The 22,917-nt window shown below is 42.6% G+C and overlaps 1 protein-coding gene and 1 long non-coding RNA gene across 2 annotated transcripts in view; one reads left to right on the top strand and one right to left on the bottom strand.

The window, feature by feature from the left end:
- Window positions 1-2,437: 2,437 nt before the first annotated feature.
- LOC111551607 lies at window positions 2,438-9,304 on the bottom strand. Its single transcript, XR_002734410.3, has 3 exons — window positions 8,387-9,304; window positions 3,563-3,807; window positions 2,438-3,033 (listed from the first exon to the last, which is right to left on the bottom strand). It is a non-coding gene; the product is annotated as an uncharacterized LOC111551607 (long non-coding RNA).
- A 35-nt stretch (window positions 9,305-9,339) lies between these two features.
- The window catches only part of RRM2B (ribonucleotide reductase regulatory TP53 inducible subunit M2B), a 34,900-nt gene continuing 21,322 nt past the window's right edge, over window positions 9,340-22,917 (top strand). Inside the window, 4 exon segments of the mRNA XM_023225628.1 lie at window positions 9,340-9,502; window positions 9,505-9,548; window positions 9,550-9,603; window positions 17,216-17,371. Coding sequence (XP_023081396.1) covers window positions 9,340-9,502; window positions 9,505-9,548; window positions 9,550-9,603; window positions 17,216-17,371 — 417 coding nt within the window.

Below are 22,917 nucleotides of genomic sequence, written 5' to 3'. Positions count from 1 at the left end.
ACACTGACTTTCCACAGATGGCTATGTAAAATGAAGTTCAAACTCGACAAGGCCCTTCATGATTGGTATCCTGCTTTACAGCCTTGTATTTACTTGCTATCTTGTTATACTGAAAGACTTGCAGTCCTCTGGTAGGTTATGACCTCTGTCACCTTGGAGACTGTATAAATACTGCTCCCTCTGACCTTACTGCCCACTCTTTATGGCCCCTCATCTTGGAATGGTTAGTTCCTATTCATAATTCAGAATCTGGTTTACCCACCTCTTTGAGGTGCTCTCCTTGACCTGCCCTACACCCTCCACCTTGACAAAGCTGTCTTACTTTCTTTGTATTCCCTCTGAATAATGTGTCTGCTTGATTTCCCCCTTCTACTCTGTAGGTTTCTATAGTGTAGGAACTCCATCTCAATTACCTTTTCCTCTACTCTAAGTTCCTTTGGTGTAGGAACTGCATCTCAATTACCTTTTCCTCTACTCTAGGTTCCTTTAGTGTAGGAACTCCATCTCAATTACCTTTTCCTCTCCAGTACCCAGTAGAATGTTAAATTCATTCAATGGATTCAAATGACCAACTTCAATGCAATTTAGGAACATACTGTTGTAACTTGTTGATTTTATCTCACCTGGAACTCTGCACCTTTGAAGTGTTGTCTTATTAGCCAACTCTTATGACCCAAGTGTTTCCAATGCTCTCACACTTATGAGTAAAAGAAAGTTGCCTCACTTCTTTTTTTCTGCATTTAGCCTAGACATATTAGCAACTTATTCTGAAATAGTTAAGAGGGAAAATGTTCTTTGTACTGAACTTGAAATTTTTTAGAAAAAATATATATTGCTTGCTAATTCTTTTGCAAAAACTGCTTTACTTACTATTAATGTGAAGGGTTGCTAAGTATGGCTTTCAGGTTGTCACAGCTGGATCAGATCTACGGCTGAGCCAATCAGTTCTGAACCACATAACTAGAAACCCCCAATTGGATGATCTACGGCTGAGCCAATCAGTTCTGAACCACATAACTAGAAACCCCCAATTGGATTTCATGAGAATCATGATCTTGACATGTCCAAACAACTCACTGTTTTCCTACTAAGACTTCACTGGCAAAAGGCACTGCTAACTGCCTAGTCTCTGGATTAGAAACTTGTAGTCATTGACGGGCACAGTAACTCATGCCTGTAATCCCAGCACTTTGGGAGGCTGAGGCAGGCAGATCACCTGAGGTCGGGAGTTCGAGACCAGCCTGACCAACATGGAGAAACCTCGTCTCTACTAAAGATACAAAAATTAACCGGGCATGGTGGCACATGCCTGTAATCCCAGCTACTTGAGAGGCTGAGGCAGGACAATTGCTTGAACTCAGGAGGCGGAGGTTGCAGTGAGCCGAGATCGTGCTATTACACTCCAGCCTGGGCAACAAGAACAAAACTACATCTCAAAAAAAAAAAAAAAAAAAAGGAAAAAAGAAACTTATAGTCATCCTAGAATCCTCCCTCTACCCTAAAGTCCATATCCAACCACTGATCAAGTCATCTTGAGTACATTTACTTAACTCACATGCACGGATTCTTCTTGCATTCCCCACTACCACTGCCTTATTTCAAGCTTGCTTTATCCTGCACTTGGCCTAGTCCAATTAGCTCTAAACCAACCTAACTCCAAAATTTTCACCTTCCTTCACACTGGAGGCCTTCCTGAATTATAAATGAATGGCTCATTAAATATAGACCTGTTTAGTGGTTTTCAAACTAGGGTTCAGGATCTGCCAATTTTCCACAAGCATCTTATTTTGATTCTTAATATATATGCAGTATCTTGAATTACCTGGTTGACCATTTATGATGGCACTGATGTCAAATAGACAAAAATTTAAAGAATGGAATTTAATATGTAAATGACACAATTGTTCCTTATGAAAGGCAACTGATAAAAAGAGTTATAGAAAAAGTTATCTATCCCACGGCTAGGATGCAAAAAAACATGCTTCATTAATGGTCACTATAAAATTCACACTGATGCAATATAGTTTCAGCAAAGCAACATCATCATTCATTGCTTTTGGTTGCAAACTGGAATTTTACCATTTCTATAGTCTTGTTTGTATTTAATTTATAAATCTACTTTTAGTTGTGTAAAGCTCCAAGAATAAGGAGTTTATTACTGGTCTTAGGTTTGTACATTCTTAAGTAACAATACATATGTAGTTTAAGTCAGTATCAAAGTGGCTGTGAAAATTTTTTTATTTAAAAGGGATTGCGGCCAGGCACGGTGGCTCACACCTGTAATTCCAGCACTTTGGGAAGCCAGGGGAGGCCCATCACTTGAGGTCAGGAATTTGAGACCAGCCTGGTCAACATGGTGAAAACCCATCTCTACAAAAATACAAAAATTAGCTGGACATAGTGGCGCGTGCCTATAGTCTCAGCTACTCAGAGGCTGAGGCAGGAGAACCCCTTGAATCTGGGAGGCGGAGATGGCAGTGAGCTGAGATCACGCTACTGCACTCCAGTCTGGGTGACAGAGTCGAGACTCTGTCAAAAAAAAAAAGGCAGGGGTGTTGAGACATCAAGTTTGAGAAATGGGGATTTACCCAGTGAATGACATACAATAAGACAGCAGTAGCTTGAAATTACATATTTTCTATACAAAAGGCTAGCTTGTCTTCTTAAGCAATCACCACACAAATCTCTAAGGGGAATGGATGCTAGACCAGTTCCTATGGCCGCATAACAAATTATCCCAAAATTGGTGGCTTAAAACAACCATTTGTTATGCTTGTGGATTCTGTGGGTTAGGAATTGGGACAGAACCCAAGATGTTGTTTTTCCTGCTCCATAACGTCTGGGGGTTTCAACTGGAAGGCATGACAGCTAGGAGTTGGATTCCTCTGAAAGCTTATTCATTCACACATCTGGAGGTTGATGCTAGCAGCTGGCTGGTGCTTTGCTTGCTTTCCATGTGGGCTTCTCATGTAGTCTCTCTGTGTGAGCTAGTTTTTGGCTTCCTTTAGCATGGTACCCAAGCTCCCAAGGAAACTGCCCAAAAGAGAGACAACAAGACCAAAGCTATCTGTAGTATCCTTAATGAACGAGGCTTAAAAGTCATGCATCACTTAACAACAGGGATATGTTCTGAGAAATGTGTCATTAGATGATTTCATTGTTGTGCAAACATCATAGAGTGTATTTACATAAACCTAGATGGTAATGCCTACTATACACCTAGGCTGTGTATGGTATTGCTCCGAAGCTACAAACTTGTACAGCATATTACTGTATTGAATACTGTAGGCAACTGTAACACAATTGTATTTGTGTAACTAAACATAGAAAAGGTACAGTAAAAATATGATATAAAAGGTTTTTTAAAAAAGGCGCACTTGTATAGGGCACTTACGATGAATGGAGATTGCAGGACTGGAAGTTGCTTTAAGTGAGTCAGTGAGTGAGTGAATGTGAAGGTTTAGAGTATTACTGCACATTACTGTAGATGCCATAAATACTGCATGCTTAGGCTACAAGAAACATGAAAAATATTTTTCTTTCTTCAATAAATTAAACTTACCTTACTGTAACTTTGTTTAAAAAATGTTTTAAGTTTTTAAAGCTTTTTGACTCTTTTGTAACAACAGTTAGCTTAAAACAGTGTATAGCTACAAAAATTAGCTGGGCGTGGTGGCAGGTGCCTGTAGTCCCAGCTACTCGGGAGGCTGAGGCAGGAGAATGGTGTGAAGCCAGGAGGCAGAGGTTGAAGTGAGCCAAGATCACGCCACTGCACCCCAGTCTGGGCAACAGAGCAAGACTCCGTCTCTAAAATAAATAAATAAATAAATAAATAAATAAAAAGTGTATAGCTGCACAAAATTTTCTTTATATTCTTATTCTATAAACTCTTTTCTATTTTTTTAAAATAATTTACTTTTTAAACTTTTTTTGTTAAAAACTAAGACACACACATGCATTAGTCTGCGCCTACACAGGGTCAGGATCATCAATACTACTGTTTTCCACCTCCACATTTTGTCCCACTGGAAGGTCTCCAGGGGCAATAAATACATGAAGCTGTCATTTCCTATGATAGCCATGCCTTCTTCTGGAATACCTCCTGAAGGACCTGCCTGAAGCTATTTTACAGTTACTGATTTTTTTATATATGTAAGTAGAAGGAGTTTACAATAAAATAGTGATAACTATAGTAAACACATAAATCAGTAATATAGATTATCACTATCAAGTATTACATAGTATATGATATGAGATATACTTTATACACTGGCAGATCTGTTTACAGTAGCATCAACACAACACGAGTAATGTGTTGTGCTATGACTATAACGTCGCTATGATAGGAACTTTTCAGCTCCATTATAATCTTACAGGACCACCACCATATATGGGGTCTATCATTGACCAAAATGTTACATGGCACCTGACTGTATCCTATTTGTTAGTAGTATTAATAACCAGGTGCGGTGGCTCACGCCTGTAATCTCAGCACTTTGAGAGGCTGAGGCAGGTGGATCACAAGGTCAAGAGATCAAAACGACCCTTGCTAACATGGTGAAACCCTGTCTCTACTAAAAATACAAAAAATTAGCCAGACGTGGTAGTGCGTGCCTGTAATCCCAGCTACTCAGGAGGCTGAGGCAGGAGAAACGCTTGAATCCAGAAGGCGGAGGTTGTAGTAAGCCGAGATTATGCCCCTGCACTCCAGCCGGGCGCCCAAGCGAGACTCCGTTTCAAACAAACAAAAAAAAGTTAGTATTGATGGCCCATATGCAAAGGGAAGCGCATTAGACATCACCTTTTAATGGGAGGTGTATCCAAGTTCTGGAACAGCATATGGTACCAGAAATAGTGTATGGCCATTTTTGGAAAATAAAACATGCCATAAAGTCCATATGAAGATGCAGAATCCTCTTACTCCTTGAGATCTTTCAGTTACACATGTTATTGTTTTCATGTGCTCTCCCAATAACTTTGAACATCCTGGGGGAAACTCATCCAGACTACACTATTCTAAGTACCGTTGTGTGTTTTTGCTATGTTATTTAAGAATGTTCAATTCTGCCATAGAAATTGAGAGAAACTAAGTATGGGAGCAAATGACTTGTTAGACATAATGAAATTTGTAAGATGTATTATGTATAAATAATTATGCTGTGAGGCATGTTAAAAATAGGATGAACGGAACATATGTGTATTGAACATACACAAAAATAATGGAACACACGAGAGTTCCATTTTTAGATTAAAAGGGCTGGAAAGACCAAGTAAATCTTTTTTTTTTTTTTTTTTTTTGAGACAGAGTTTTGCTCTTGTTGTCCAGGCTGGAGTGTGCAGTGGCGCAATTGTGGCTCATCACAACTACTGCCTCCCAGGTTCGAGCAATTCTCCTGCCTCAGCCTCCCGAGTAGCTGGGATTACAGGCATGCACCACCACGCCTGGCTAATTTTATATTTTTAGTAGAGACAGGGTTTCTCCACGTTGGTCAGGCTGGTCTCGAACTCCTGACCTCAGGTGATCCGCCAGCCTCGGCCTCCCAAAGTGCTGGGATTACAGGCGTGAGCCACTGTGCCCAGACTCAAGTAAATCTTAAATATTCATAAGGGAATGATCATGTTACTGCCAGACTGACAAGTACGTTATCCCTAAATCAGCCACTCACTGGTGAGATCCACTCTGGCCCCACACGTGTTCTGTCCAAGAAACACAGATACCATCCATAACTGTTCAGTAGGTTTATTATAACTGGTTATAAATCCAGTTACAGCTGGAGTCAGGTTCCACCAGTTCTCTAAAAGAAAAGTGTGTGCTGGCTCCACCTTCTACCTGCTGAGCACTCTTGCTCATCCTCACTATGGTCCTCATAACGACACCACCAGCAAGGAAGGCTGATGCATCAAACAGTACATGAACAGTAACATTAAGATTCAGACAGTATAATCCTTCCACTCTCTCCCCTTCCCACATCCTAACCAAAATATGTTTGTCCACTCAATCTCTTTCCCCTTGCTGTTATGTTTTAAAATGATTTAACAGGGTACAGCTTGTATGCTTGTTTGGCACAGAACTGACACCCATTTTGTGAAGTGTCAGTTAAGAAGACTCTGGCTGACGGAAAGCCCAAGGAAGGAGGCAAGATTGAGAACAACAATCCTATTAATTGGAAGGTGGCATGGCAGAATGGGTCTGTGGTGCAGTTTAAGATTAAAAGGCATATCCCAGCTGGGCGCAGTAGCTCACACTTGTAATCCCAGCACTTTGGGAGGCCAAAGCGGGCAGATCACCTGAGGTCAGGAATTCAACATCAGCCTGGCCAACATGGTGAAACTCCGTCTCTACTAAAAAAATACAAAAATTAGCTGGGTGTGGTGGCAGGCGCCTGTAATCCCAGCTACTCGGGAAGCTGAGGCAGGAGAATCACTTGAACCTGGAAGGCAGAGGCTGCGGTGAGCCGAGATCCCACCACTGCACTCCAGCCTGGGTGACAGAATGAGACTCCATCTTTAAAAAAAAAAAAAAAAAAAAAAAGGCATATACTGCTCAGTAAATTAATGAAAGCCTACTGTGAACAGGGTTAGGCAATGAGGCTGATCAGATTCTAGACTTCATGTGCAACCAATCAATGAAATAGACACACCTGTAAAGTTGGAGCCGGAGGCTAAAGATACAATTAAAGTGTTCCAAGGACAGGAGGTCTTGACTGAAAAAGGAGTCTGCTACTTTAAAACAGAACTCTGTTCTTAGCTACCAAGAATGCATTTTCAATTAGAAAACTGCAATTTGGTTCCACCACATCCTGACTACTATAGTTTTCTCTATCCTTTCATTTTCCTCTTCCCCATTACTTTATTGTATGTAAAGTATATATTAGTTACAATGTAACTATGTAAACAATTAAATGTGTAACTGCAAGATCTCTAGGAGTAACAGAATTTTACATCTTCATATAGTCTTTATGGCATATTGTATATGCCATAGTTATATGGCATATTGTATATGCCATAGTTATATGGCATATTGTATATGCCATAGTTATAATGCATAAAAGCGTATTGCATTTTTTAACCAAATGGCCAATGTTATCTTTTGATCCACATCAAATGAAGACAGGATGGGGGAAGAAATATGGTTTTGCGAAGACTCCCTTCTCCATTAGTGCCATGCTCCTTGAGGTCTTATCTTTATATTCCAGTTAGTTATTTTGCTCTATTTTAACAACAAAAAACCCACACATAAAACAAACAAAACGCCATAACAGTTTTTGCATATCTTCTTCAGTTGAAGAATTGTAATGTGTTTCGTTTATGATTGTAAAGCCAAGGACAATTTTTTTGTTTTGTTTTGTTTTTTGAGACGGAGTTTCGCTCTTGACATCAAGGCAGGAGTGCAATGGCGCGATCTAAGCTCACTGCAACCTCTGCCTCCCGGATTCAAGCGATTCTCCTGCCTCGGCCTCTCAAGTAGCTGGAATTATAGGCATGCGCCACCACGGCCGGCTAATTTTTGTATTTTTAGTAGAGACGGGGTTTCGCCATGATGGTCAGGCTGGTCTCGATCTCCTGGTCTCGAGTTCCATGACCCTCTGGGATGGCCTGACTCGTACGTGGAAGCTACCATTGCATCAAGGTAATTTCCCACCCCTTAAGTGTTTTACAAGTCATATATTATTAAATTCACACAACAACCTTATGAGGAAGGGATTATTATTCTTATCCTGCAGATGAGAAAGCTGAATCTCAGAGAGGCTGACCCAAGGCAGCATGGCTAATAAGTGAGGGAACTAGAATGCATGCCCATGATGATTCTTTTTCACCAAACTCATTCATGTTTGTATCTTGAATACCTAAACATGATGCCCGACACACAATATTGTTTGATGACATTAAGTGAATGAATCTGATTATTTGCCAAGTGGCCTATAGTAAATTGAGACTCAGTTGCTTAGTAGAATCTATGTGGCTATTAAAGTTCACAGATGAAAAAAAATTTCACTCGGCATCTGACCCCTAGTAGTTGCTTTAAGAAAGACTGTCTACCCCCACGCTATGGCAGGTTTGAGAAAGAGCTTTCAGCATTTTCAACGCTTAAAGTGAGATCTTGATCCTATTTATCATCCTTCAGCCATCCACAAAACAGGTGCATGCTGTTCAGGTCACGGCAAGATCCCGTCAATCTTTCAGCTTCAAACTACTTAAATCTCTCTTCCATTTTATTTTTGCTAGACCAAACTATTTTTTTTCAAATTTTTTTTTTCAAAATGTTTTCCTCACTTTAGTAACTTGTCCCTCTCCCCTCACTCACCCGCATTCACACACACACTTTCCCCCAGCCACTTCCCCTTTTCGGTTGCTTACGCACGAAACCAGCCAGCCCTTTCCCTACCGAAGTGTTTGGCGGTGTAGCTGCCTCGTCCCCGGCGCTTCACACAGCAACAGCGCGTTCTCTTGGCCTCCCGCAGTGTCTCAGGACAGGCCGGGCTAGCGCAAAGCACCGTGTTCCTGGTGCACCACGAGGGCGAGCTCGGGAATCTGGAGCCAACCTGCAGGACACCTGCCGCACCAGGTGGCTAGAGCCCGGGTAGGGCGAGGCGAGCTGGGACCGGGCGGGGTGGGCAGCGAGCCGACTCCCTCACGGGGCCGGCAGTAAAAAGAGGCCGCGAGGGCTCTAGGTGAGCTCCTCAGGAGTGGGCGTCCGGAGGGCGCGAGCGGAGGAGGCGGGACCGATGTGGTGAGGTGGGGCCAGCTGGAGTAGGCTGGGCCGTCCAGAGCCGGCGGCGTCCCTCAGGGGAAAGCCGGACGACTGGGCGGGGCCAGCGGAGGCAGGGAGATTTTCTTAGGCCGCAGGCGGGGAAGTGGGGCTGGCCGGAATAGGCGGAGCCCCGAGGCAGGGGAGGCGGGGCCTGCCGAGACTGGGAGAATCCCTAAGGCCGCAGGCTGGGAGGCAGGGCGGGCAGAGGCGGGGAGGATCCCTTAGGCCGCAGGTTGGGGAAGCGGGTCGGCAGAGGCGGGGAGATTCCCTTAGGCGGCAGGCGGGGAGGCGGGGCTGGCCGAGGTTAGGCGGAGCCCCGAGGCAGGGGAGGCGGGGCCAGGCAGGCGCTGGTAGAGTCACTCGATGGACCGGCGAGAAAGCAGGGCCGGCGCGGCGGGGTGGGGCCGGCCGGGTCCCTAGCGCTGGGGGCGGGGCGGACCAGCGGACCAGCGGACCACCTGCGTCCTGTCGTAGTTGGAGGTAGCCTGCTTAGCTCAGTTCCCTCAGGGCCCGTAGCTTCGGCGGAGTCTGCGCGATGGGCGACCCGGAAAGGCCGGAAGCGGCCGGGCTGGATCAGGATGAGGTAAATGTTGCTGTCGCTTCTTCCCCCTCCCCGCAGTCACGCCAGCCCGTTAGATTGTAAGTTGCAGGACCGCTGTAGGAAATGTTATTGGTCGCGGGCAGGACAGGCCTGTCCGCCTTCCCTCGCCGCAGCCTGGCTTCGTCGTTGCGAGCGCCGAGGAGGCCGGCCCGGGGCGGGCGGAGGAAGGAGCTGACTTTGGGTTTGCGTCCCGCTCCGCTGCTCTGCCCCGGAGCCAGCCAAGGACGACGCTTGGAGGCCTCAGGCCGGAGTGAGACTTACCCCTGCGTTTATCCGCCTCACGCTCTCCCACCCTCCTTCCCTGTTTTGGAGCCCTGGCTAGGGAAACTAAGGCAAGGAAAGAGGACTGTGGCGTCTCTGCTGGAGAGGTGCATACCATTTGGGATGGAGAACGCGTGTGGAAATTGACACGTAGAAGGGGACACGAAATCCTCATGAGGCCGGTTTTGCTCCGGCCCGGCTCCTTAACTAACTGAATCTTGGGGTCACTTTCTTCCTTTATACAATGGAAGTGATACTTCACAGATAATTAAGTAAAATGCTTTATGCAAAGTGCCACGAAAGTTTTAAGTGCTTTTAAGCCCAAGTTGTTCATCCTGTCCACAGATCTTATGCTGATAAAAGTACCTAAAATAAACCAGAATTTGTTAGACTCTAGGATTGTATGGTAGTTTAAACTGTTGCTGTATAATTTTCAAACAGTGTCATTTTGCAAATACTTCTAAGTCGTTTGTGAACAAGAGAAATGCTTTTTGTACTACTGGAACCTGTTGCTGTGGTATCTATGTTTTAATACTGTGAAGATTTGGAGGAAACAAACGTTTCCACCCCCAAGAGATTCATGCTTGGCCCTACATTTCTTTAGAAAGTTGTAGATTCCAGGTTTGGGATTTTATTTTATTTGACTTGATTTTTGTAAACATTTAGTAACTAACTGTAAATATCCCTCAAGCATTTTCTTCCTGTTTTTAAACAAATGCGTTTAGTACCAACTTCCTTACTCAAAGGGGAAAATTCAGACTTTGCTGTTTATGCTAATGACACCAGCAGTGATTCAGGCTTAACACTTGGATATTGAATTTTATTTATTACTCCTGTCTCGATACAGACCCGCAAAGACAGACAGAATTTTAGATTCAGAATGAATTTTAGTGGTCCAAAAGTTTTTAACTTGAGATGCTGGGATGCCTGAAGCACTTTGTTTTTCTAGATGCCAGAGTGCATAATAGGAGACCTGCATCAGAGTTACTTGGAGTATTTTGTAAAAAATGTAAATTGCTGAACCCACACCCCAAACATAGTGAATCAAAATCTCTTGAGATCTGCATTTTTAACAAGTACTTCAGCTGATCCTGGTACACATATTAAAACAAAAAAACCCCCCACTGTCTTAAAGAGTCCATAGGTAGACTAGAAGGGGCTTTATAAATCTGAAGTGGTATGTAGATTTTCTCTGTGCAGATGTTAATCTTCTGAGAAAGGGGTCCATAGTTTTTGTCAGTTTCTCAGAGTTAACTATTGCTAATCTAATTCGTAGTCTATTTTCAAGGTAAAGTTTAGGCCAGAAAACATTAAATGGCATGCCCAGGACTCAGTAGTGGAGCTAAATTTAAAACCAAGTTCTTGCACCTGGGCCAGTATCCCGTTCTGTCAGATTTTGTGGGATGAAAATGATGCTTACAAGTAGTGTATGACTATGACAACATGCAGATATTTTACAGAAGTAGAAGAGACGTAAAGGCAAAGAAACAGAAGTGGTAGAATTGGGGCTGGATGGGAGGTAAGAGCCTGGTATGATGCCAGCCTAGACTAGGGCATCGTGCTTGCTGGGGAATCTTGACCTAAATTGTTGTCCTGACATGCCCAGGCATATCTCCCAACTGGGTGACCAGAAATTGAGTCAGTCAGAAATGGAAGTACCATTCTGGAAAAGACAGTAGAATGTCACTAAGGAATGCCTACTGCTAAACTTTATTTCAAATTCTCATCGCTTCACACCTGTGCAGCTACAATAATTTTGTTGTTTCTCTATCTCCTATATTACCTGCCATTCAATCCTAATTACCATTGACAAGTTAATCCTTCATTAGACCAGTGCCTCTGTGTTACTGACCCTGTATCCCCCAAAAAACTCCCAAAAGGGTCGCAATTCCTACCAAAAAGCCTGGCCAACACCTTACGCTGGTGAAGTCTTGTTGAAGCTGCTTTTTTCATGCTAACTGCCACATCTTAATTCAAGTCCTCATTTCCATCTTTGAAATTGGTTCCTTAGTTGCTTGCAAAATCTGTTTTTTTGTCAATTAATCCTATACGTGAATTTCTGATTAGTCTTCCTAATGCCAACTCTATTCATGTTAATTCCCATTCAGAAACTCTCCATGACTATTTGTTCCCCCACATCTGTGGGGTACAGATTTTCAAACTGTACCCTGCAGTGAACGCCAGCACCTGTGGTTGGGGCAAATGGGGAGAATTGGAGTATGAGCCTTCCAGACCTCCAATGTTTGAAGATCTTTGGCCACAAAATTGATTCCTAACTTCTTAGTCTGATTTATCTTACGAGTCTGGATCCTTTGCTTTAGCCAAATCACATCATTTCTACTTTTGCTTTTCCTTGTCCTGCATCCATTTCAGTCTGTTTTAATCTCAACTGCCTCCTCTTCTGCCCTTTAAATATCAGCATTTATCTGCCCTTTAAATATCAGCATCTGCCCTTTAAATATCTGCCCTTTAAATATCAGCATTCTGTAAGGCTGTATCCTCAGTTGTCTTGCTACTCTGTATGTTCTCTCTGGATAATCACATCCATTCCCTTGGCAACCACTAATGGGATCTCCATCACTCCTGTTCTGCAGTGTTATATTTTTAACTGCTTACTGGACATCTTGAAATTGAATTCATTATCTTTTTCTTTTCTTTTCTTTTTTTTTTTTTGAGCCAGAGTCTCACTCTGTTGCCAGGCTGGAGTGCAGTGGCACCATCTCGCCTCACTGCAACCTCTGCCTCCTGGGTTCAAGTGATTCTCCTGCCTCAGCCTCCCGAGTAGCTGGGATTACAGGTGCACGCCACCATGCCTAGATAATTTTTGTATTTTTAGTAGAGACGCGATTTCACCGTGTTGACCAGGATGATCTCGATCTCTTGACCTCATGATCTGCCCACCTTGGCCTTCCAAAGTGCTGGGATTACAGGCGTGAGCCACCACACACAACCTGAATTCATTATCTTTTCTAATGACCTAGTTGACTTTGTAAGGATATTGTGTTTGTAATAAACTTCTGTTAAACATCTAATGTGGGAAGCAACATTTTTGTCTGATTTATTCATTTATTCTCCAGGTGCCAAGCACCTTTTATGTGCCTTTTACATCTTGTTATCATCCAGTTACTGGAGCTGGAAACATCAAGGGCATCTTTAACTGTTCCTTGTCCCCTTGTCCCAGATTCAAATTTTTAGCAAGAATAATTCATTCTACTTCTGAATATCACTTAAAACAATTTTTTTGTGTGTTTCTAGTTCAGGCAAGAGATGGGTAGTACAATAATCTTTTCATTGTTCTATCTGCCTCTAATTTCTCTTCTAATCTAGCAATGTTTCTACAAAAGCGATCTTAAAACATACATCTGATTATGTTATTTGCCTGATTAAAAACCTTCAGTGGCTCCTAATAGCATACATGTTAGAGTTATTAGATGCCACAGTGTTTTATATATAAGCAGCCCACTTTGACCTGCTCCAAAATTTTTTAAAAATCAGATTACTACTAACCAATTTTACTCCTTTACTAACCCTGTAAAAATATAGATACCCATGAGCTTTGAAGTTTCTGTGGCTAGTAGGCTGCTCTCTCATGCATCCATATATTTCTTTTTGTTTTGTTTTGTTTTTTGAGATGGAGTCTTGCTCTGTTGGCCAGGCTGGAGTGCAGTGATCTTGTTCATTGCAACTTCTGCCTCCTGGGTTCAAGCAGTCCTCCCACCTCAGCCTCCCAAGTAGCTGGAATTACAAGCATGCGCCAGCACGCGTGGCTAATTTTTGTATTTTTAGTAAAGATGGGGTTTCAACATGTTGGCCAGGCTGGTCTCGGACTTCTGACCTCAAGTGATCTGCCCGCCTACCTCAGCCTTCCAGAATGCTGGGATTACAGGCATGAGCCACTACACCTGGCCAGCCACCACCAATATATTTCTGTTCCCACTAGAGGCTGGGTGAGGTGGCTCATACCTGTACTCCCAGCACTTTGGGAGGCTGCAGCAGGAGGATCGCTTGAGGCCAGGAGTTCGAGACCAGCCTAGGCAACATAGCAAGACCCCATCTCTACAAAAATTTAAAAATATTAACTAGGTATGGTGTCATGTGTCTGTAGTCCCAGCTATTCTGGAGGCTGAGGCAGGAAGATCCCTAGAGCCCAGGAATTTGATGCTGCAGTGAGCTATGATCATACCTGCACTCCAGGCTTGGTGAAAGAGCAATACCCTGTCTCTAAAAAAAGAAAAATGTTAAAGCTAGAAAGTGTAGGTGATACATTATGGTGGGAATATTCAAAACACTTGGGGCTTCAGTCAGTGAGCCAAGTTTAAAAAAGCCAAAAGCTTGACCATATGGCAGAAGATTAGTAAAAATAAATATAAATAAATGTATGTGTTTAGGCTGGGCACGGTGGCTCACACCTGTAATCCCAACACTTTGAGAGGCCAAGGTAGGAGGATTGCTTGAGGTCAGGAGTTCGAGACCAGCCTGGCCAACATGATGAAACCCCATCTCTACTAAAAATGCCATAGTTAGCTGGGCGTGGCGGCAGGCACTTGTAATCCCAGCTACTCAGGAGGCTGAGGCAGAAGAATTGCTTGAACCAGGAGGCGGAGGTTGCAGTGAGCTGAGATCATGCCATTGTACTCTAGCCTGGGTGACAGAGCGAGACTGTCTCCAAAAAAAAAAACGATGTGTTTAAGTCGCATAGTTTAAGGAATACACCATTTTCTTATGATTCCTACCTTTAGCCAATTTTCAACTACCTGTTTGGATCACTTTGCATAATAAGGCCTCTACTGTATTATTGTCACTATAAATATTGTTTTTTCAATTTTGTTTGGTTTGGGAAAAAAAATAAAAAGTTTGGTTCAACTCTGAAAAATCCTTACAAATGGTTACAGGGTTTTTAGTTTTATTTTTTTAACTGCCTATTTTTCACTCTCATGGTATTCCTCAGTTAAGCAGAGATACCAAGAGAAACTTTCATCTGAGGTCATCCAAAAAAAAAAAAAAATGATAACCTGGAAACACAAGTTTATGCATTGATGATTTGCTGATTTCCTTTCTGTACAGTATAAAACATTTGTTTTGGTTATTTTTATTACTATTTTAAGAGGATAAAAACATTTAAAAGTGAAATTTTCTGCTGGTGTTTGTGACATTGGGGGATCACAGAGTTCACTGGGAAGTGTTCTCTGCTGCCTTTTAGGTTTCATCTCCTCCCATTGTCCCCCACTACCATGAAGTCCAGACTTCTAGTTCTTCAAATAGAAAATGACTTCTAGTTCTTCAAAAATGTCACATACCATCATATCTTTTTTTTTTTTTTTTTGAGATGGAGTCTTGCTCTGTCGCCAGGCTTGAGTGCAGTGGCGTGATCTCAGCTCACTGCAACCGCTGTCTCCCAGGTTCAAGTGATTCTCCTGCCTCAGCCTCCCGAGTAGCTGGGACTACAGGCACGCGCCACCACACCCAGCTAATTTTTGTATTTTTAGTGGAGAGAGGGTTTCACCACATTGGCCAGGATGGTCTCGATCTCTTGACCTCATGATCCACCCACCTCGGCCTCCCAAAGTGCTGGGATTACAGGCATGAGCCGCTGTGCCCTGCTCATCGTATCTTTTTTCACATTGTTTTTTTCTTCTAAAATATGGGTTCTTAGATTAGGTCCACAGAGGGTACTCTGGAGAGCCTAGAGTTTCAAGATGCATGAACTTTCTGAAATTGTGTTTAAATGTGTGTTTGTGCATGTATCTAAGCATTATGAAATAATATGTCATCTCTAGCCCAGCTGAAAGGTTGATGTTGGTTAACCTCCTTCTCTTTACATTGCAAAATCCTTTGTAATATACTCCTAATCCAGCTTCTCCTCTTAATGGTCTACAGGTTTTCAGGATAGAACAGGAGAATGTATATATAAATGTGACTTTCATTCTAACTTAAAGGTACTAGTCTTCAGCAGATCATTTATTTATCATCATTTAAAAACTTCATTCATCGTCAGGGCATTTGGTGCTGAAGAGTGACTACTTGTGGTGTCCTTCCCAACTTTCAGTAACAAAAGTATGGAAGTTCCAAACTTTCATACTTTCAGTATATCCCAGATTTCAGTAACAAAACTAGCAAAGGCCAGGAGTTTGGAGTTTGAGACCAGCCTGGGCAGCATAGCATGACCCCCATCTCTACAAAAAATTTAAAAATTATCCAGGCATGGTGATGTGTGCACATAGTCCTGGCTACTTGGGAGGCTGAGACAGAGGATCACTTGAGCACAGGAGTTTGAGACTGCAGTGATCTGTGATCACACCACTATGATCTATGCACTCTAGCCTGGGTGACAGAGCAAGACCCAGTCTTAAAAAAAAATTGCTCAAATATTTGTGGAGTACAGGAAGAAGAGGAATTAGCAGCCCATTTAGTTAGCTAACATGCTTGACACGATGCTAAGCTCTGGGAACATCACAACAAATAAAAATTGGTTCCTCTTCTCCAGTGCTCAAGTGTTGTATCTGAGGAGGCCCACGCCTTTAAACAAATAGTTAAAATCAAGACGCTCTGTACTGTGATGGCAGTAGGTATAAAGCACACAAGCCCCCCTGTATTTGCATAGCCTTATGCTTATATTTTGGGCTTTCTTCTTGCTAAGCCTTAGCCTCCTCCTCTATAACACTTTCTTTGGCGAGGTGACAATGGGTGGAGGCTGGAGTAAGGAACATAACGGGCCTGTCACAGTAGAGAGAGACAGTTTTGGTTAGGAGTCTAGAATTTGTATGTGTTCTTTTCCTGGTTTATACGTGTTTAGCTTATTTGTATGTCCTTTATTTATACTCATTCTCATGCATGTGCGACTCTTCTGATCCTCTTCTAATGTTCCCGCTGACTATTTTAAAAATATATACACGGCACCATTTGCTCTTAGAGTGCAGTCATGTTTTGAAGCAGTATGAATACAGGTTTGTGTTTCTCACTTTATTCACAAAGCTTTGAGACAGCCCACAGTGAGATCATATGCAGTAACGTTAAAACGTAAATAGAAGTAACAAATTGGAGTATCGGAAGATTAAGATGAACACAGGTTAAGTTGTAGGTAATGAGTTTTCAGATAAGTATTATAGTATTTCAGTGAAGAGCAGAAAGAAAAAACATTAAAATAAAGTAGCTTATACCAGTAACTTATTCATTCCAGCATTCTATATCAGAGAGACTCTAAAGGGACATTTTGTTCACAAACTTAGAAATTTGCCCATCATGACATTTATGGGTGTAGCTTTCTACTTATCCTCAAACTAGCAATAATTACAATAATTTTTGAGTGCTTATTGTATACCAGGCTTTGTTTAAAGCACTTTTAATCATCAGAATAAACCTATGAGGCAGGAATTACTTTACAGCTGAGGAGACTGAGGGTTAGAGAAGTTAAGCAGCTTCCTATGGTGACACACGCACTTCCTAACAGTATTAGTCAGCTACCAGGTAACAGTAAGGATTCAACCCAGGCAGACAGGCTCTCAAACCAGTGTCATCTCCCTGACTTCCCTAGATGTATGTTTAGGTATGAATAAAGGAGAAATGTCTATATAAAAAGTGTGTTTGTACTTTATTTTTCAAAGAGATCATCTTCAGATACCAACGACAATGAAATAAAGTCAAATGAAGAGCCACTCCTAAGAAAGAGTTCTCGCCGGTTTGTCATCTTTCCAATCCAATACCCTGATATTTGGAAAATGTATAAACAGGCACAGGCTTCCTTCTGGACAGCAGAAGAGGTACGTGGCATTGCCTTCATGAGCATTCATGTCCTATAGTGCAGTGTTCCCTTCTTGTTTTACAGGATATTGAAAAACTTTAACTTATACATTGAAGAAGATCAGTTGCAGAAGATAAGTTTTGGAATTACTGAGACTAAATATGATGTTCTCAATGTTTTAGTTTAGATTACTATCTATAAACAAGTTTTCTGCTGCAACAATGGCATCTAATTCTCCCAGATTTTTATTTCCAATGTATTAGAACATTTTCTTTTTTCTTTTTCTTTTCTTTTTTTTTTCTTTTTGAGACAGAGTCTCACTCTGTCACCCAGGCTAGAGTGCAGTGGCGCGATCTCGGCTCACTGCAAACTCCACCTCCCGGGTTCAAGCAATTCTGCCTCAGCCTCCCAAGAGCTGGGATTACAGGCGCCCACCGTCACGCCCGGCTAAGTTTTATATTTGTAGTAGAGACGGGGTTTCACCATGTTGGCCAGGCTGGTCTGAAACTCCTGACCTTGTGATCCATCCACCTCAACCTCCCAAAGTGCTGGGATTACAGGCGTGAGCCATCGCACCCGGCCAACGTTTTCTAATTTTAAACAGACTTTGAGTTTGATATGGCCAAGTAAGACTAGTCTGACTAGTCTTATAAGGTCGGCAGAATAAGTAAAATTGCAGCTCTAGTCAAAAAATGAGTGAAAGCTGGAGCAACTCTGCTTCCAATTGAGAGACTTACCTGATTGTACAAAAGGAGCCACCGCATGAAGAGTTTGATCTTCAAACTCTTCATGAACTCACTCCTGAGTCAGCCCGGTGGAATTCACAGTGCTGCTCCCAGTTTGGCCGTGCCCTCAGCTACATCAGACATGACAGAGTTGCCACTAAAAGACCAGCTGTAGAATGCTTTCTGTTAATTCCACCTAGGAGATCAGTTGAACACAGCAAACTAGAAAATATTTGCTGGTTGGTAAGGACAGTGGTCATGAAAATGATTGCCCTGTAGTCTAACTGAACAAATAGTTATTGTCTTGATCTTTGATGGGTGATACCTGTACAGCACTATTGTTCTGTATATGTTTGTATATGTATCTTTTTAGATTTGAATCTAAATCTAATTTAGATTTAGATAGATTTGAATCTATTTATTTTTTCAAGAAGTTAATTCTATAAATGTTAAACACATGCTGTTAAGAATGCAGGCTATGGGGTCAGACTGCCTAGGTACAAATCCTGTGCCACTACTTACTAGATACGGGACTGGGAAAGTTGCATGACCTCTCTGTGTATCCTCATCAGTAAATTGAGCTAGTTGTACTTGGCTATTTGGGTTGTTATGAGGATTAATGAGATGTTTAAAATGGTAGTTGACACTTAGTAAGCACTAAATAAATGCAAACTATTATTTTATGCACAGAAGGGGGAAAATTTAACTGAGAAATCAGAAGGCACCAATGTTTGAAGCTTCTATTACAGTAATTTTACCCACTTTGCCGTCTTTGTTACATTGTAGTGTTATATATTGTCAACATCTTTGTTATATTATAGTTGACATATACAGCAAAAAACCAAACCACACAAAAACAAACACCCAATATTTTCATACTGGGTCATAATGCTCGACACACCTGACTGTCCCTAACTGTCTGTGGTTTTTAGAAAGTTTTTTTGTAAGATATGGTTCAGAGAACAAGTGGAATACACAGGTGGCTTATTCGTTCATCATGTTAAAAAGGTACTTAGGATTCTTAGGATTCTTGAAATTCATTTGGAAATTAACTTGCATCTTTTAGCAAAGATAATATGTGACCTGTAACAAAGAAGCACTAATTTTTAAAAACTGAAATCTACAGGTGGGTACATGTTTGTTAGGTAATTATAGGAGGATTCAAATACATATTTTGAAGATAAACACATTTTTAGTTCCACATATTTTTCATTTACAAATTATGTAAATTACCATTTGATAAGCTTAAATGGTTGAGCTTAATTCTTAAATATGGCTGATCAACAGAAACCCTGATTGAAAGACAAAAGTCTGGGGTTTGGGACTTTTTTCTTTGAAGCCACTCAGGCAATTATGATAATTGTATAGTTTGAAATCAGTATTTAAATGATGAAATTGAGAATTTGCTCAAATAAGAAAATGCTAGGCAGGAAGGAAATATGACTAATGTAGTGTAAATAAAATTTACAAGACCTTCGAAAGTGAGTGTTCAAAGAGATAATATTTAAAAGGAAGCATCTTACAATATTAACATTTAATATCAAACATATAATATGTAAGAGGCTGGACATGGTGGCTCACACCTGTAATCCCAACACTTTGGGAGGCTAAGGTGGACAGATCACTTGAGGTCAGGAGTTCGAGACCAGCCTGGACAACATGGTAAAACCCTGTCTCTACTAAAAATACAAAAATTAGCCAGGCGTGGCAGCAGGTGCCTGTAATCCCAGCTACTCGGGAGGTTGAGGCAGGAGAATCGCTTGAGCCTGGGTAGCAGAGGCTGCAGTGAGCCAAGATCATGTCACTGTATTCCAGCCTGGACAACAGAGTGAGACTATCTCAAAAAAAAAAAAAAAAAGTGAGGGGTTATATGTATTAGAATGAAGAAAATGTCCTTCAGTTAAACCTGAGTTGAGCTTTTAATAGAACAGAACTTGATTTTTAGGTTGCATGTTAAAAGATGAAGACAAATGTTTCCTCCACCCTGCTCCGTTGTATCCCCAGCGCTTAGCACAGTGTCAGGTGTGCAGTAAGTGCTCAACAAACACTTAAAGAATAAATTAATGGGAAAAAGGGTTTGGAAAATGCATAAGTACTCAGTAAACACTTAAAGAATAAATTAATGGGAAAAAGGGTTTGGAAAATAGCATGTGATTAAAAGGTTGGGACATTAAGTCCTTTTTGGAAATGTCAAAGAGATTGAGGCTTTGTGTTTTTTGTTTTGTTGTTGTTGTTGTTGTTTCGAGACAGAGTCTCTCTCTGTTGCCAGGCTGGAGTGCAGTGGCACAATCTTGCCTCACTACAACCTCCGCCTCCTGGGTTCAAGTGATTCTCCTGCCTCAGCCTCCCAATGTCCCCCCGGCTGGAGTGCAGTGGCGCAATCTCAGCTCACTGCAACCTCTGCCTCCCAGGTTCAAGCGATTCTTCTGCCTCAGCCTCCCAAGTAGCTGGGATTACAAGCACCTGCCTCCACGCCCAGCTAATTATTTTTATTTTTAGTAGAGACGGGGTTTCACCATGTTGGCCAGACTGGTCTTGAATGCCTGACCTCGTGATCCGCGTGCCTCGGCCTCCCAAAGTGCTGGGATTACAGGCATGAGCTACCATGCCAAGGCGAGGCTTTGTTAGAGTAAATAGAAGAAAGGCAAAAGACAAGGACAGTTACATATTTCAACTGTTTATGAAGTTAATCCTGAGAAATATTTAAAAGATTTTTTCTGACAAAATTGAAGCAGGATAGTTTCTCTGATCCCTTCGCAGGTGGGAACTGGAATGCACACGCTGGAGCTAGCTGGCCACTTTGGCGCTGGCAGGGGCAAACTCCACTCATTTGAACCCATTGTGCTCAACCCCTTGAGGGAGGGAGCATGCAGGTGAGCAGGTGCAGGAGCTTGGGCGAGTTCTTTTGGACACCAGCAGGAGCAAAACTCCATGCAGGCCTCGTGGTAGTATCTGTGGGGAGTACCCACAACCCTTGAAGCCCCAGAAGGAATGTGTTATAGTCAACTCTCTTTTAGCTTTTGCTGTCCGTGGATGGCTTGTTTTAACAGTTCAGTGGGCCCTCTGCCTTTTCACATGAAACAGTTGGTCTCCACCAGTAAGGGCAGAGGGTCAGTGTGACAGCCTTTAGCATCCACACCTGTGGCACCCGAGCTCTTGTTCAGCAGCCAGGAAAAATCAGATCACATGAACAAATCGAAGGGTGGTGAATACAGAGGATTTTATTGCTGATGAAAGTGGCTCTCAGTGGGAAGGGGAGCTGGAAAGGGGATAGAGTGGACTCCTCTCCAAAGGAATGCTGTCAAGCTGTCCCTCTGAAGTTAAGCTGCTTCTCTCTGATACTCAACCATAGTCTCTGTCATCCAGCTGCTTCTCCTCTTCTCCTCTCCTCTGCTGGTAGAGCCTGGGGTTTTTATGGGCATAGGGTGGGGTAGCAGGGCCACGGGTGGTTTTGGAAAAGGCAACATTCGAGTGGGAGAACAGGAATGCATGTTGTCACTTTGGGTTGCAGTTCCAGGATTGAGGGTGGAGCCCTCGCTGGGGACCACCTTCTTCTGCCCAGAATTTCCCTACCTCCTGTCCCTATCAAAATGATGTCTACATATGCTGTGTGATGCTATTTGGAGGTGGGACCTTGGGAGGTAATTAGATCATGTGGGTGGAGCCCTCATGAATAGGATTAATGCCCTTATAAGAAGAGACATGAGAGATACGATCTTTCTCTTTCTGCTGTGTCAGGATACAGCAAGAAGGTGGCCATCTGTAAATTAGGAAGAGGGCCTTCACCAAGAACCCAGCCAGGCTGGCATCCTGATCTTGGGCATTTAGCTTCCAGAAATGTTAAAAAAGAAGAATAAAAGTATGCTGTTTAAGCAACCCAGTCAATGGTAATTTGTTATAGCCCCCAGAACTGATATAAGACAGCGTACATTGAAAGACAATTTTTGGCTGGGTGCAGAGGCTTAGGCCTGTACTCCCAGCACTTTGGGAGGCCGAGGCGGGCAGGTCACTTGAGCTCAGGAGTTCAAGACCAGCCTGGGCAACATGGCAAAACCCTGTCACTACCAAAAATACAAAAAATTAGCCAGGCATGGTTTTGTGCGCCTGTGGTCCCACCTGTGCCTCTGGAGGCTGAGGTGGGAGGATTGCTGGAGCCCAGGAGGCAGAGGTTGCAGTGAGCTGAGATTGTGCCACTGCATTCCAGACTGGGTGACAGAGTAAAACCCCATCTCAAAAATTTAAAAAATAGACAATTTTTAAATTGTAGGTTTCACCAAATTCTAAAGTATATCTCCCTTAATTCTAAAGACTAATTCTAATGAACATTTTCAAAAATATTTCCATTCCCAATGGAAACCATGCCTACATATAAACTGCTTTAAAAACCAGATTGTTGGCTCACACCTGTAATCCCAACACTTTGAGAGGCCGAGGTAGGAGGATTGCTTGAGGCCAGGAGATTGAGACCAGCCTGGGCAACATAGTGAGACCCCCGTCTCTTTAAAAAAACAAGACAAGGCCGGGCGTGGTGATTCATGCCTGTAATCCCAGCACTTTGGGAGGCCGAGGCGAACAGATCATGAGATCAAGAGATCGAGACCATCCTGGCCAACATGGTGAAACTCTGTCTCTACTAAAAAAATATAAATAATTAGCTGGGCATGGTGGCACCTGCCTATAGTCCCAGCTACTCAGGAGGCTGAGGCAGGAGGATTGCTGGAACCCAGGAGGCGGAGGTTACAATGAGCGAAGATCATGCCACTGCACTCCAGCCTGGCAACAGAGGGAGACTCCGTCTCAAAACAAAACAAAACTCAGGTTGTTACCTGCCTGGCATTAC

This window comes from Piliocolobus tephrosceles, chromosome 7 (genome assembly GCF_002776525.5).
Source record: "Piliocolobus tephrosceles isolate RC106 chromosome 7, ASM277652v3, whole genome shotgun sequence".
Classification (NCBI taxonomy): Eukaryota; Metazoa; Chordata; class Mammalia; order Primates; family Cercopithecidae; genus Piliocolobus; species Piliocolobus tephrosceles.
Note: the sequence above shows the minus strand (reverse complement) of the source record. Positions and strands in the feature narration are given on the sequence as shown.